Below are 13,755 nucleotides of genomic sequence, written 5' to 3' on the forward strand. Positions count from 1 at the left end.
TTCTTCAAAGACTATTCTGCCAGGTTTTTTTTTAAGCAGGCATTTTCCCTTAGAAACGTTTTTTAAAGGTGATGAGATTCTTTTAGGCTCAGATACACCTGGAATCAGATAGGTTTTGGAGCTTGACTACACCTATAGGACTTGACATCCCTCAGGGAATCTGTGTCCAAGATCCAAACAGCCAACTTGTAAATGAACTTTTCATTGAAGATTTTTTGTAGAATTCATTATCTGCTGGATCAACAGAAAAGTGGTTGTTTTCATCACTGCAAAAGGACTTCTTATAAGTGTCCAACAAACAGCAAATAAAACAGCAAACGAACAATGCTTGAAGACGAAGCACAAAACCGAATTCTTCTATATTAACCTAAGATACAAGGATAGGCTGCCACGAGAGATAGCAGAACCCCCTTTTCTGGTAATTATTTAAAGGAGACTATATTTGTACCTATTTAGAAGGGTTTAAATGGAACCTGGGTGAAAGAGATATATCCCTTCCCTTCAAGGCCCTTCCAGCCACCCATATCAGCTTTCTGCCTTCTTAGAACCAATATACTCACAAGAATTCCTCCTACACCCCATTTCTATCTGAGCTCCTGATGCAATGCCACAAACACACATGCAGAGCCATGGCCCCAACTCTGTGGCCAATATTTGTATTTCCATCCAGGTACTTTTGTGATGCTTCATTATGAGGAAATGCTCACCTTTTCAAAGTCCTTGAAAGCTATCAGTGGTGCTGGGAGAGGAGGGGAGTATCTGTCTGCCAGCTGGCTCTCTCCCTGTAGCACTAAGGAGGTTTATAAAGTGCTTGCAAGAGCAGGATTCATTCGATTTGCTCAAAATTTAGGAAGATGGATGTGTAGGAGCATACTGAATTTTTTTGTGCTATCTTTATTGGCAATCTTGTTATAACTTTCAGAAGTCTGAAATTGGAATGTATAATCTAGCCTTCATGAGCTCACGTATTTTGAATCAGTGGAGCTTTTGTAGTTTCTTTAAGTCGTCTTCGGTCAGAATGGTGTGGCTAAGACATAGTGTCTTAATATGTATCAATAGTAGCACTTACAATAACAATTGGGAACCAATGGTCCCCCAATAGAAAGACAGCATGGAGGGAACCCAGGTTCCAGAGTCAGGCATATAGGTAAATATAAGAATAGGGTATATCCTATTGGTTCTGTTTCTCTGGAGAATTCAGGCTAATATACATCCTGGCATCATTATTTCTTAAAGCTCTCTCAGTGGTTGAAATGTTCAGCTAGGGTCGAGACCCTTTGGTCTAGGAGTTCCCTCAGGGGGGTCCATGGATGGCTTTAAAGGGTCTGTGATATCATGGAACTTGTAAACAAAATTTTACACATGTTTGCATATCTGATCCAAACTCCCATCTGGTCCTCAAATGCCTTCCATGACGTTCCTGCAGAATGATTGTTTGCTTTTGTTTAAACATCTCCAGTGATGGGAACCCCCCCCCCCCCCTTCCCTGAGGAATCTCATCTCATCTTAGAATAATTCTAAGAGTCGCTTTGAGGAAACTGTGGCTAAGAAGCTTGATTCTGAATAAAAGAATCACAAAACATTAGTTGGAAGGATACCTTGTGGTCTTCGTGTGCAAAGTCCTCATTTTACAGAGGAAAAACTGAAGCACAGAGAAATTAGGTGTCTTGCTCAAACTAACAAAGTTAACGATAGATGGAGGATGAAAACCCAGGCCCCCCGACCCCCTGCTTCGTTCCCGTCCCTCACTGCTTGCAGCAGAGTCACCTCAAGGCGGTGATCTGTGTGGTACACTCCAGGAGAGCAGGGCTGGGCCTGGCAGAGGGAAGACTCTCATTTACCCTATACCGTAGCATCCTTCTAGAAGGGAGGATTGGAGGACAGGGCCTCCCCACCCTTTCCAGTCCCCACATGGATGGAGGGGAAGGTGTCAGGAAAACCCAGCTTGATGGTCATACTGATGTGGAACCAGGTACCACCTGGGAGACACTGGTCTGTCTTATATCCCAGAGAGACAGGTGCAGGCACTGAAGGGAAGCATGAACGTGTTCTGCCTCTGGTCCCCTGGACGGCGGTATGTGATAATAAATGAGTGATCTGAATGTTTAAGATCTTCACAGTAGATTTGTAAATATGTATTAAAATTTGAGTGATGTTAAAGAAACACTGACTTGTTTAGGGTGGAATCAGGTTCATTAATAATTTGGACTCATTACGTTCAATATTACAATATCTTCCATATACTACTGAGTAGCTTAATCTTACTGGGTTGCTTAATATCTCTGAGCCTGGTTGCCTCATCTATAACTTGAGGTCAATAATATCCAGCTTAGAACCTCAAAGAACTGTTGTATAGAGTGAATTACATAACATATAGAGTAGCTAGCAGAGTGCCTGGCACACAGGATGTGCCCAATAATTGGTGATTGTTATTATTAATAATAAAACAATTATCAAAATGCAAATATTATAATGACCAATTACTCTCATATATGCCTTTTCTCACCACACAACACATCTTTGACGACAGAGGTAATGTCACAGTATATACTGAACTTCTAATCCCTACCCAAAGAGCCTGGCACAAATCTATGGCCATGGTAGTATCAGTAAGAACTTAGGTTGAACTGCGTCAAGTGAACCACTCCTACCGGATTACTCTGCTCTTTCAGGAGTATTTCGGATCCAAGTTCTGCCTCGAGGTTGACGGAGTCAATGCATTCAACAAGGGTATCCTCAGTCACTTCTCCATTGCGGGGGTGCTCCATGGGACCGGGGTCTTTGGGCTGCTCAGTGAGTCCAGTGTCAGCAGTCTCTGCACCCTGAACAGCCGCATTTTCATGTACATCTCCTCTGGGGTCAGCTGGCGTTAGCTCATTTGAAATCGTAGCTGAATCACAGTGCGCTTCTGCATCTTTGGGTAAGGTATCACTGTTGGGCATGTTGGTGATTTCTGCTTTGTCTCCAGTGGCTAAGGTATCGTCGCCATCATCAGACATTTTAATATCTGTCAACATGATTACAAACAAACATCTTATGCTTTAATCCGAATTGTTAAACGTTAATTCAAAGCCCTGAATAATTAAGTTAAATCTGGTGGGGGTAACCTTTCTTCTACGAAGAAGAAAGTTTATGTAACCTTGGGGTAGGCTGAATAATGGCCCCCCAAAATATACATGTCATAATCCTTGGAAGCTGTGAATGTTACCTTATATGGCCAAAAGGACTTTGAAGATACGATTAAATTAAGAAGCTTGGATTATCTGGGTGAGCCCTAAATGAAATCACAAGTGTCCTTATCAGAGAGAGGCAGAGGGAGATTTGACTACAAAGAGGAAAAGGTGATGTGATGATAGAAGCAGAGATTGGAGTGATGCATTCTGAAGATGAAGGAAGGGGCCACAAGCCAAGGTACACTGGTGGCCACTAGAAGCTGAAAAAGTCAAGGAAACCATTCTCCCCTCAGAGACTCCAGAACTATAAGAGAATACATGTGTATTATTATAAACCACTATGTTGGTTGTACTTTGTTACAACAGCAATAAAAAACTAATACAAGCCAACCGTGCTCTCTTTAAACTTTCATGGATCTCTTACTTGGCATGAAGAAATAAATATGCATATGGGAACTAAGACTATTATCTGTATCTGTGAAAGTACTTATTTAATATGACTTTATTAATTATATTTTTAGCCATAATGAGAATAAGCATGGAAAATACCTGAGAGCTTATAAAAAATATTTGACATTTGGCTTTGCAATGTGGTCTGAAATTCAAATTGAGAGAGACATACATACACATAAGTGTGCCTTGTTGGGTACCAGCCCATGAAGGCCTGGGCTATATTTGGACAATAGTTTAGATGGAAAAACACAAGGATGAAACAGAAAAAAAAGAAGCCAATATTAAGCCAAATAAGGAATGTAGCCATTACAAAATAATCTACGAAGGAGAAAACTCTTTATGAAGCTTGCAAGTTATTGCTATCATATCGAACAGTGCAGTTCAACAGAACTTTCAGTGATGATGAAAATGTTCTGTATCTGCACTGGCCAATATGGTAGCTAACAGTCACCTGTGGCTATTGAGCACTTAAAATGTGGCTAGGGCAACTGAGGAACTAAGTTTTAATTTTAATTTTAGGGAATTCCCTGGTGGTCCAGTGGTTAGGACTTGGCACTTTCAGGGCTGTGGGCCTGGGTTCTATCCCTGGTTGGGGAACTAAGATCCCACAAGCTATGCGGTGCTGCCAAAAAAAAAATTAACTTTAATAATGTTAACTTAAATTTACACAGGTATGTGTGGCTAGTGGCTATCTTACTGAATAACACATATCTAGAAGGCTTATTCAAGATGATAATTTTCTTAGTCTAAAATAAAGACACAGTGTTCTCACTATACAGGAAGCCAAGTCTCAGGAAAATCAGTGGGTATTTTTGTTGACCTCAGTGTTTACCAGTTGGTCAAATCTCTGGTCACTGTTAAAACCACAGTATATGGGAAGCCATTTAACATACTGGCCACATGATGGCACAGACTTAGAACTCACGTGCCTATGCCAACCCTCTTGTCCCCTCAAATAGCCATTCCCTAAAGTTGTCTAGCTATTTTCTTTTCTCTTGCTACCTTCTCTCCCTTGGTGAATCACATTCCTTTCTCACAGTTTTACACACTTCTATGTTGTGACTCTCAAATATCTACCTCCATTCTATAGAGACAGAAAGTAAATTAGTGGCTTCTAGGGGCTGAAGGGAGGGGAAATGAGTAATGGCTGCTAATGGGTATAGATTTCTTTTGTGGGTGATGAAAATGTCCTAAAACTAGATAGTGGTAATGGCTGTACAATTCTGTGAACATGTTAAAAACCACTGAACTGCACATTTAAAAAGAGTGAAGTTTTAGTATGTAAACTTTGTTATGTATGAATTATATCTCAATACACTGCCATAGAAAAAATTCTACCATTGGATAAGCAGTTCTAATCGTCAGCTGAACATCTCTTTCTATCCCAAAGGAAACCTGTTGTCTTGCCATTAATTCTAGATCTTCACTTTGACCTTTGTGTTTCTTTTAATGGCACCTAGATTTCTCCAATAACCCAGGCTTAAAATCTCAGAGCTGTCATTGACCAAACCTTCACTTTCTCAAGAATATATAATATCAATAGCTATCATTTGCTGAGTGCCTATTAAATCCAAGCTCTTTAAATGTGCTATCTCCTGTGAGTTAGCTACGACGAGCTTCATTTTACAGATGAGGCAACTGATGCTCAGAGGTCACACTTTAAGAAACAGTGGCAGATTTGAGATCTGAACCCACGTCTGACTTTGAGATTGAGCCACGTCGGAGCCCTATCTGCAATGCCACTTGCCTCTTCTCTTACATTCAACCAGTGCTCAAATCCTAGAGGCTCTTTATTCAGAATCCATATCCTTTCTTTGACTTCTATTTTCCCTGCCATCACCTTCAGTCAGGTCCTCAATTTGGTTCATGTTGATGATTTCAATATTGGGGTTACCTCTCCATTGTTCTCCCTTTCACTTCCCCATCCTTCCCCACCCTTTACCTCACTGCTTTAATTACATCATCTCCTGCTCAGACATCCTCAGGGGCTTCCCACTTCCTATTGAGATGAAGCTACATCCTTCAGCTGCCATCCAAGGACCTCTGTGCTCTGATCCCACTAGGTTTACCTCCCACGATGCCCTTCCAAATCCTTAAGTGAGACAACATAAGTATGTGAAAAATGCCTGACATTCACAAAAGAACCTCAGATGGCTGTTGGTTCAGTATGTTGTTTTAACATATTTAAGGCCCATTTAAAATAACCGCCTCCTCTATTTTTGTTCTTCCCAACTGGATATAACTTTTCTTCCTCTGAACTTCCCAGAGTGCTTTGCATCTGTCTCACTTTGGAGGGTTACAATCGCCTTTGATCAGTCGTTTGAGTGTTTTCCTACTATACTGTAAATTCTATGAAGACAAGGATCTTCCTTGTTTTGTCTTCATATTTTATATAGCACTTAACATGGTTTCTTGAACATAGTGGGAAGCTCAAGAAATATGTGTGTTGAGTTGTATTAATATTTTTGTGGAGATTAAAGTGTAATTTGGAATGAAAGCAAGCAGAAAATGTCTTTATCCCATTCACTACTCAGGAGTTATCTTACAGCAAGTGGTTCCAAATGACCCATATTGTCTTTCCTTTGTTCCTTCACCTCCCAGATAACTGAGTTAGAATGTCTCTTTTTAAACAAAAATACTTGAATTCTCTGATAACACACCTGTAAACAAGTCTACAGATGGGAAAGGCAAATAATGCATATTTCCTTTTAGGTGGGATATTAAATTTCAGATATTCAAGGTTGGATATGGTCTGTCAATGAGTATGGTCAATGCCTAGATGAAATAGTAAAGAGTGAAAAAGGCCACTGTACAGAAAAGGAGTAGTTACTGTGGTTCATGGGAGGGGGATGAGATTGAGGGAGGGTACTTGAAAAGCTATCATCACATGGAAACTTATAAAATCTTTATGAAAACCTTGAGTCAGGACTGGCCTAGGAGAGGGGCTGCCAAACTACAGCCTGCTGGCTAAATTTGCCTTCCCTCTGTTTTGGTAAATAAAATTTTATTGGAACACAGACATGCTCATTTGTTTATGTACTGTCTATGGCTTCTCTAGTGCACCAGCGGAGTTGAATAGCTGCAACAGAGACCATATGGCCCACAAAATTGCAAAGCCTAAAATATTTATTAGCTGGCTGTTTATAGAAAATGTTTGCTAACCCATGGTCTAGGACATTGCTTGACGGCCATGGCCTAGAGTTCTCTGTCCTAATTTGCCCTAACCCCGCCTGGGTCCTAGGGGCACAATCATAAGGAGAATGGGTCCATACTGGACATCACTTATATTCCCATTTTTCTGTTCGTCAACAGCTGGTCATAGGCACTGTCTGATATCTTAATTTCTTTGTAAGATAATTTGAAAATCCTTATTAATCTGGATTATTAAGAAGTTCCAAGCTATTTCACTTCTCTATAAGCAGGAACATGAGAATAAACCTGGTTATGATAAACATTCATGGGTGAATGAAAAGCATTATAAACACTTTGTTGTATCTGCTTCACCCTCAATTGTTGTGATACTGTTCCCAGTGCTAAACTATTTCAGCACATACCATGTGACATCTATGTGAGTTAGCTGGATTTTATGCCCTGAGGGTGGCTGGTTAACATTTGAAGCGCCCTATTCAGGAATATACTCTCCAGGGTCTTTACTTACTTAGCATTTCAGATTCTGTAATGAAGTGTTCACCTTTTGAGAGGGTTCAATTATCCCTCTCTCTGATCGCTATTTATCAGGGGGTACTACTTATCCTAAGGGGTATTAAAAGCATTTTTCACTGATAAAATGGAAATAGTGCTTAAAGTGGACTGGCAAGAAATTATGCACAAGTGCTTTCAGCTCTTCCATTTCCAGGGCAGAAGATTATATTCAGTCCAGCAGCTATTGAACTTTGCAGTAGAGTTTTTCTAGTTCTTCTGCTAATTGCAGAACATCAAAGCCTGATTAGAAGGTTAGCTGAGTCCTGCCACCAGAGCAGTCCTAAAAGCAAAGAGAGCTAGGACTTCATCAACCTACAAGAACAAGCTACATAACTGAGCCTGGTCGCTAATATACATGTGAGTGTGAGGCAGAACTCCATCTGAGAGGTGGATTCATAGTACAATCAGTCTTGGTAGGGATGTTGCACAGAGGAGCCCTACAGCCCTCATCCATCTCTGATGGCCAAACTGCCCTAAGTCAGCTCACCTCAACTGTGGAAAAATTATCGAACAAAACCTCTCTTCCCTGCAGCTGCTCTGTATTCAAGCAACAACATGAAGCCATTCCTTCAGAAACATGCCCAAAGTTCATCTATCAGGTGCTGAACCAATACTGTTAGGAAATATTTATAGACAACTTATACATTTCAGAAAGACTATATTTTTACATCTGTTCAAATAATGAAAATGGTCACCATAATATTCAGCCCTACTTTAACTTCTAATTGTACATGAACTTCTGCCTGTTACAGGTCCACATTTTCCCTAAACCAAAACCAAAAAAGAATCCCCTCCCAAACCTTTTTTGTCCTGGTAGATCTTTGTCTACTCTGGATGTTATTATGACAGGAGATATGTAATCTTTTTTAAGGCGGTGCCCTTTTGTCTGAAGCCATTAGAAATTGTGTTCTAAAGACACAGCTGTTTCTATGCAGTGACTGTTGGTGTCCAGAAGGACCACAGCTGTGATACATGCTCTTTCCTGGGACAGCCCCCACCTCTGCCTGGATGCCCCAGAAGCAGTCAGACTTAAAATCTCCCGATTTATGGTTTGGAATGTTGATCGCTGCAGCCATGTCCTGTGGCTTTGATGCTAGGGAGCCTCAACCCACAGAAACAAGGAGGCTTCTTCAGTAGATTCCAAGGAGAGGAAGAGTGGCATATAAAGAAGCCTTTATGGGCTGGGAATAAGTTAGTTTTTCATGAGTAAATTCATTCATCACCTAGAATGCTCCCAGAACTATGCTAGGTATTGGAGCAGCAACATCATAGTTCCAAAAATAAGTTTAAAACGGAAGACATGGTTACTATCCTTCAGAAAACAAATAATCTGTTTTCATTTTATTCCTGGTCAGTGAAGGCCCAGGAAACTATTGCATCTAACATGAAATGGTTAAGTGATGATGCAAAACTGCACATCAAAGCAGGGAAAGATGTGCCTGAACAAGACTGATCTCATACATGGGAGAACCTTGATAGCGGCTTTGATAGTTATTCAGGCATGATGGGATAAGAGTATGTGCAAATGCCCAAGAATGAATCTAGATATTCAGAACAGATGCTGTGTGGCTGGACCAAGAGCGATATGGAGGAATAGCGAGGGATGGGAGGGATGGATGCTGAGGCGCAAAGAGCCATGCTCTGGTCCCACCATCCCTCTGTGGGCGTACAGCTCATTCTTGTTGTTGTTCCTCACTCCCTCCTACGTAGAGTAAGGCTGGACAAAATGATCTGGATACTTTGTTCCCCAACACCAGACTGCAGGACTGGAACCAGTCCATGATGACAGAGGAAAATGAGGACAAGATAGCGAGTTTTTCATCAATCTAAATTTATTAAATGTAAAGCACTGCCTTCATCTTGCAAGTTTAGCCTTCGTGCTTTTCCTGGTATTAAAATGTCTTTCATTTTACGAAATAGTGGTGTAGTGCATGGATTTTTTTTTAATGATCTCACTTGGCAAAATAAGAATTTGGTAATACCATACCCTGTGTGAAATCACTGCTCCCAATTTCAAAAAGTGCCAGTAAGTGAAAGACCAGGAACAAAAACTGTGGATGACAGGCTCTTAACCAGGTTGCAAGAGTTTCTACGGTGCTTGACAAGTACACGTGCCCAGAGCCCAGTCTCTTTTTCCTCCCGTCCGGCCTCCACGTGTCTGCCAGGTAATTTTATGAAACACGGAGAGGACCTACCTGCTCCCCTGTTTAAAAACCATTAGGTTTAAACACCTTTGTATGGCATCCGTGGCCCCGCACAATCCAGCTCCAATCTCTCTATCCGCTTCTGTAACTCTCAACACACCCGACACTCTTCCCTCACCAGATGCTCCATCACTGCCGGCACAGCTCATAAACATCCCCACCTCTGCTTATGCTGGTTTCTCTGCCCAGGATGCCCTGTCTCCAACTGCCTGGCAAGTTCCTATTTGTTTCTCAATGTGTAATGTCACTGTTTACTTTGAAATTTTCCTGAATTTGTCCCACTCCTTCCAAAGAATGAATTACTCTCTCTTCCATGTTTTTCATGATACCTTGCATGGACTTCTATGGAATTTATAAGGAATATTTATTTCTCTGTCATTCTCTCCTCCAGAACTGTGACCAACAAGCACATAGTTTGGCTTTGGACCCTCTAATATTTACTGAACTGAAATATATTGTTTGATATTGATTAAAAAGAAACAACGTTCCATATAAGCCTGGTCTTATTATTATTTTTTTCAAACTGAATCCTGCTTTAATTGAAGCTTGTGGAGTATAAAGTCCTACAGAAACATTACAGAGAATCTTCTGGAAAGCAGGAGTGACGACAACCCCTGTGGAGAGGCAGATGAGAGTAATTCATAGCTCACCAAGGCCTCCCTGTATCGAGATCCCAGAGTACCCAGAAGATCTCTTCACCATCTCAGTCCTGTAAGCCTGGTCTTATAAATAAATGGCTGCTTATATGGTCTGAATCCCTGAGATTCAGCAAGGTCCCTTCCTACCCTCAAATTCCTTCTGCACTGGCTCCGTGGAGCCTCAAATTCCACCCTGAAAGTTTCCTTCTTTTGCTTAAAGCTTATGATGTAAAGAGTTTATCAGTCTTTCCTGAGCTCAGGTTTTGATGGAGAAAGGAAGGAGAGGACAGGGAATGGATATGGGTGAGGTAGGAAAGGAGCACTAGGTGGAAAAGAAGGCAGAGAGAGGCCTCTGAGGAGTAAGCCTGCCTCATTCTCAGTTTCCTCAGGTTGGCTGAGGTCTTCTGGAATTCAAGAGACATTGACTTTAAAAAGCTACCTGCCTGACTCTCTCCGTGTTTAGGATGGGAATTGATAGGATCGGTAGGACAGAGATCACTCTTAAGATGATACAGAGAGGTCTCCTACTCTAGGAAAGGGCAGTGAAGTTTAGGCGCCTGATCTGAGATGGCTGGAAATACTCACCAGACTCCAGGGAAGAAGATGAGCCAACTGGGTGGGCAGATGGGGGGGCTGGGGAGCTGGCGTAGGGAGTAGGACTCAACCTGGGAGCTGTGAATGGAGGTGCTGCTGGCTTAGGGTGTTGGCTGGGGTGGAAGAGCCAGCACGGCCGGCGTCTGCAGGGGGAGAGATGATGAGCTTGGGTGGGAGGTCAAGGCCTGAGCTCAGTTTTCCGAGGCCAAGGGCAGCGAACCCCGGGATGGGACTTGCTTCCTCTGTGTCCCCCGCTGCGGAGACCCCGCAGCCTACCTCTCAGTCGAACCTAGGACCTTGGGGAAACTTTTTCCGACTTGCATGGTGCTGGACCGGATACTTCGGGAGCACAAGACAGGCTCCGCAGAGGTTCTCGCCGGCCGAGGGGGCAGAGCCAGAGTGCGGGCGTGTGGGTGTGTGCATGAGCGTGGACCCGGAGCGACACACACTCACACACACACACTCACACGCCCGCACCCACGCAGGGCCCTCGGCCGCAACGCTCGCGCCGCCCGGGACCCTCACCCAAGGCCGGTCCTCCGAGTCCTGCGCCCCGTGCCAAGCCCCTGCCGACTCCGGGAACAGGACAAGCAGCGACGGCAGGGTCTCCCCACCACCCCGCGGCGGCTGTCCCCGCATCCACCCCCCTCCCCATCTGCCCGCCCGGGGAAGGGGATGACGGCGAGAGTTACCCAGGGCTCTTACCGCTCAGGCGGCCGAGTGCGCGCGGGAGCGCCCGCCGGGTCCCGCCCCGCCACGTCGGCAGGGCTGGCGGGGACGCGGCCTGAAGGCGGGCCAGGAGGGCTGACGAGCCGAGCTGCCCCGCCCCGCGGCCCCGACAGGGCCCCGCCCCCCGTGACCCCGCCCCAGCCCAGAACGCGGCGGAAACCCCAGGCACCTATTTCCTCAGGCTGCGGGGGTCGCGGGCGCGCTTCCGACCAAGCTTGGGGAGCTTGGCTTTTCTGGCTTTGCGCCTCCGGGTGAACTGGAGGGGCGCCCACCCCCACCCAGGGCGGGACTCGGGGTTCTCCGGATCCCTTTCCTTCCTTTAAAAGCGCCCAGGAAACACCGCAGTTTCACCGAGAAGGGGCCGCTCAAGTTCAGTAAGAGTTTGCGATCCCCTGGTGGTGCTTTAAACAGCTTTGTCTTACTCTGTTTGTGGGAGTGTAATTTGATTTAAAACCAATCAACCGAATAAAAATACTTTCTAGAAGGCCAGTTTAGAAATGCGGATCAAAATTCAAATGTATTAGCTTTGGCCCAGGAATTCCACATCTGCGAATTGTACTAAGTAAACAAATGTACAAATATGTATGTCCAAGGATGTTTATTGTGGTTGTTTATGCCGGGGAAAATATCGCGGAAATAATCTGTCCCCCAGTAAAAAGATTGGTGAAGTAAACTATGGTAACTTCAAACAATCGGACATGCTGTAGTCATTAACTATAACTGTACGTCCAATTTGTTGATATGGAAGGAAGGCGAGCCATAGCCGAATATTAAGTTGAGAGCAAGGGAAGCTTACAAAAGTGTGTATATAGTATAAACCTATTCTTGTGAATATGTATGTGTATTGTAATTTTTTGTATAAAGTTTAGGGAAAATTTAATTTTAAAAACAGTGATTCTTTCTGAGTTCTGCCATTGTGAGTGTTAGCAAATTGTATTCCAGGTGTGACAGGTGTGTTTTGGTGTACCACAGACACAAACACCATTGCCTGTGACTTCTGTGCCTGCCTAGGGCATAGCAAATACCTTTGCCACACCTGCCCCTCCTTGCCCTGCTGAAAGGCAACAGCCCTATCAGGCATTCCTCTCTTTGTGTTTTTTTTTTCTTTTTTTGCGGTACGCGAGCCTCTCACTGTTGTGGCCTCTCCCATTGCGGAGCATAGGCTCCATCCAGATGGGCAGGCTCAGCGGCCATGGCTCACGGGCCCAGCCGCTCTGCGGCATGTGGGATCTTCCCGGACCGGGGCATGAACCCGTGTCCCCTGCATCGGCAGGCGGACTCTCAACCACTGTGCCACCAGGGAAACCCCCTCCCCTTGTTTTTAAATTTAATTTAAATTTTATATTGGAGTACAGTTGATTAACAATGTTGTGTTAGTTTCAGTTGTACATATACATGTATCTATTCTTTTTCAAATTCTTTTCCCATTTAGGTTATTACAGAATATTGAGCAGAGTTCCCTGTGCTATGCAGTAGGTCCTTGCTGGTTATCTATTTTAAATATAGCAGTGTGTACATGTCAATCCCAAACTCCTAATGTATCTCCCACCACTCTTCCCCCCTGGTAACCATAAGTTCGTTCTCTAAGTCTGTGAGTCTGTTTCTGTTTTGTAAATAACTTCACTTGTATCATTTTTTTTAAGATTCCATATATAAGCAATATCATATCTGTCTTTCTCTTACTTCACTTAGTATGATAATCTCCAGGTCCATCCATGTTGCTGCAAATGGCATTATTTCATTCTTTTTAATGGCTGAGTAATATTCCATTGTATATATGTACCACATCTTCTTTATCCATTCATCTGTTGATGGACATTTGGGTTGTTTCCATGTCTTGGCTCTTGTAAATAATGTTGCTATGAACATTGGGGTGCATGTATTTTTTTTGAATTAGAGTTTTCTATGAATATATGCAAAAGAATGGGATTGCTGGATCATATGGTAACTCTATTTTTAGTTTTTTAAGGAACCTCCATACTGTTTTCCATAGTGGCTGCACCAATTTACATTCCCACTAACAGTGTAGAAGGGTTCCCTTTTATCCACACCCTCTCCAGCATTTATTATCTTTAGATTTTTAACACCATTCTGACTGGTGTGAGGTGATATCTCATTGTAGTTTTGATTTGCATTTCTCTAATAATTAGTGATGTTGAGCATCTTTTCATGTGCCTCTTGGTCATCTGTATGTCTTCTTTGGAGAAATGTCTATTTAGGTCTTCTGCTAAGTTTTTGACTGGGTTGTTTGTTTTTTTGATA

At 43.1% G+C, this 13,755-nt stretch overlaps 2 protein-coding genes across 5 annotated transcripts in view; one reads left to right on the plus strand and one right to left on the minus strand.

Moving 5' to 3' along the window:
• The window catches only part of FAM114A1 (family with sequence similarity 114 member A1), a 60,705-nt gene extending 49,135 nt beyond the window's left edge, over positions 1–11,570 (minus strand). The window contains exons 1-3 of one of the 3 annotated variants that reach the window (XM_027103162.1): positions 11,470–11,485; positions 10,756–10,907; positions 2,652–3,007 (exon numbers count right to left, since the gene is read on the minus strand). In XM_027103162.1, the coding sequence (XP_026958963.1) occupies positions 2,652–2,999 (348 nt within the window). In that variant the 5' untranslated portion in view covers positions 3,000–3,007; positions 10,756–10,907; positions 11,470–11,485. Of the gene's footprint in view, positions 1–2,651; positions 3,008–10,755; positions 10,908–11,469 lie in introns of those variants that run through there. The other 2 variants (XM_027103161.1, XM_027103160.1) reach the window with 2 other exon arrangements.
• Positions 11,571–11,685: 115 nt separating this feature from the next.
• Positions 11,686–13,755, plus strand: part of TLR1 (toll like receptor 1) — a 43,431-nt gene continuing 41,361 nt past the window's right edge. For both annotated transcript variants that reach the window (XM_027103165.1, XM_027103167.1), the window contains exon 1: positions 11,686–11,867. The gene's annotated coding sequence lies outside the window, so the exon portion shown is untranslated. The remainder of the gene's footprint in view (positions 11,868–13,755) is intronic.

The sequence above is a fragment of the Aethalodelphis obliquidens genome, unplaced genomic scaffold, assembly GCF_003676395.1.
Source record: "Aethalodelphis obliquidens isolate GAN/ISIS:26980383/991018 unplaced genomic scaffold, ASM367639v1 scaffold6, whole genome shotgun sequence".
In the NCBI taxonomy this organism is placed as follows: domain Eukaryota; kingdom Metazoa; phylum Chordata; class Mammalia; order Artiodactyla; family Delphinidae; genus Aethalodelphis; species Aethalodelphis obliquidens.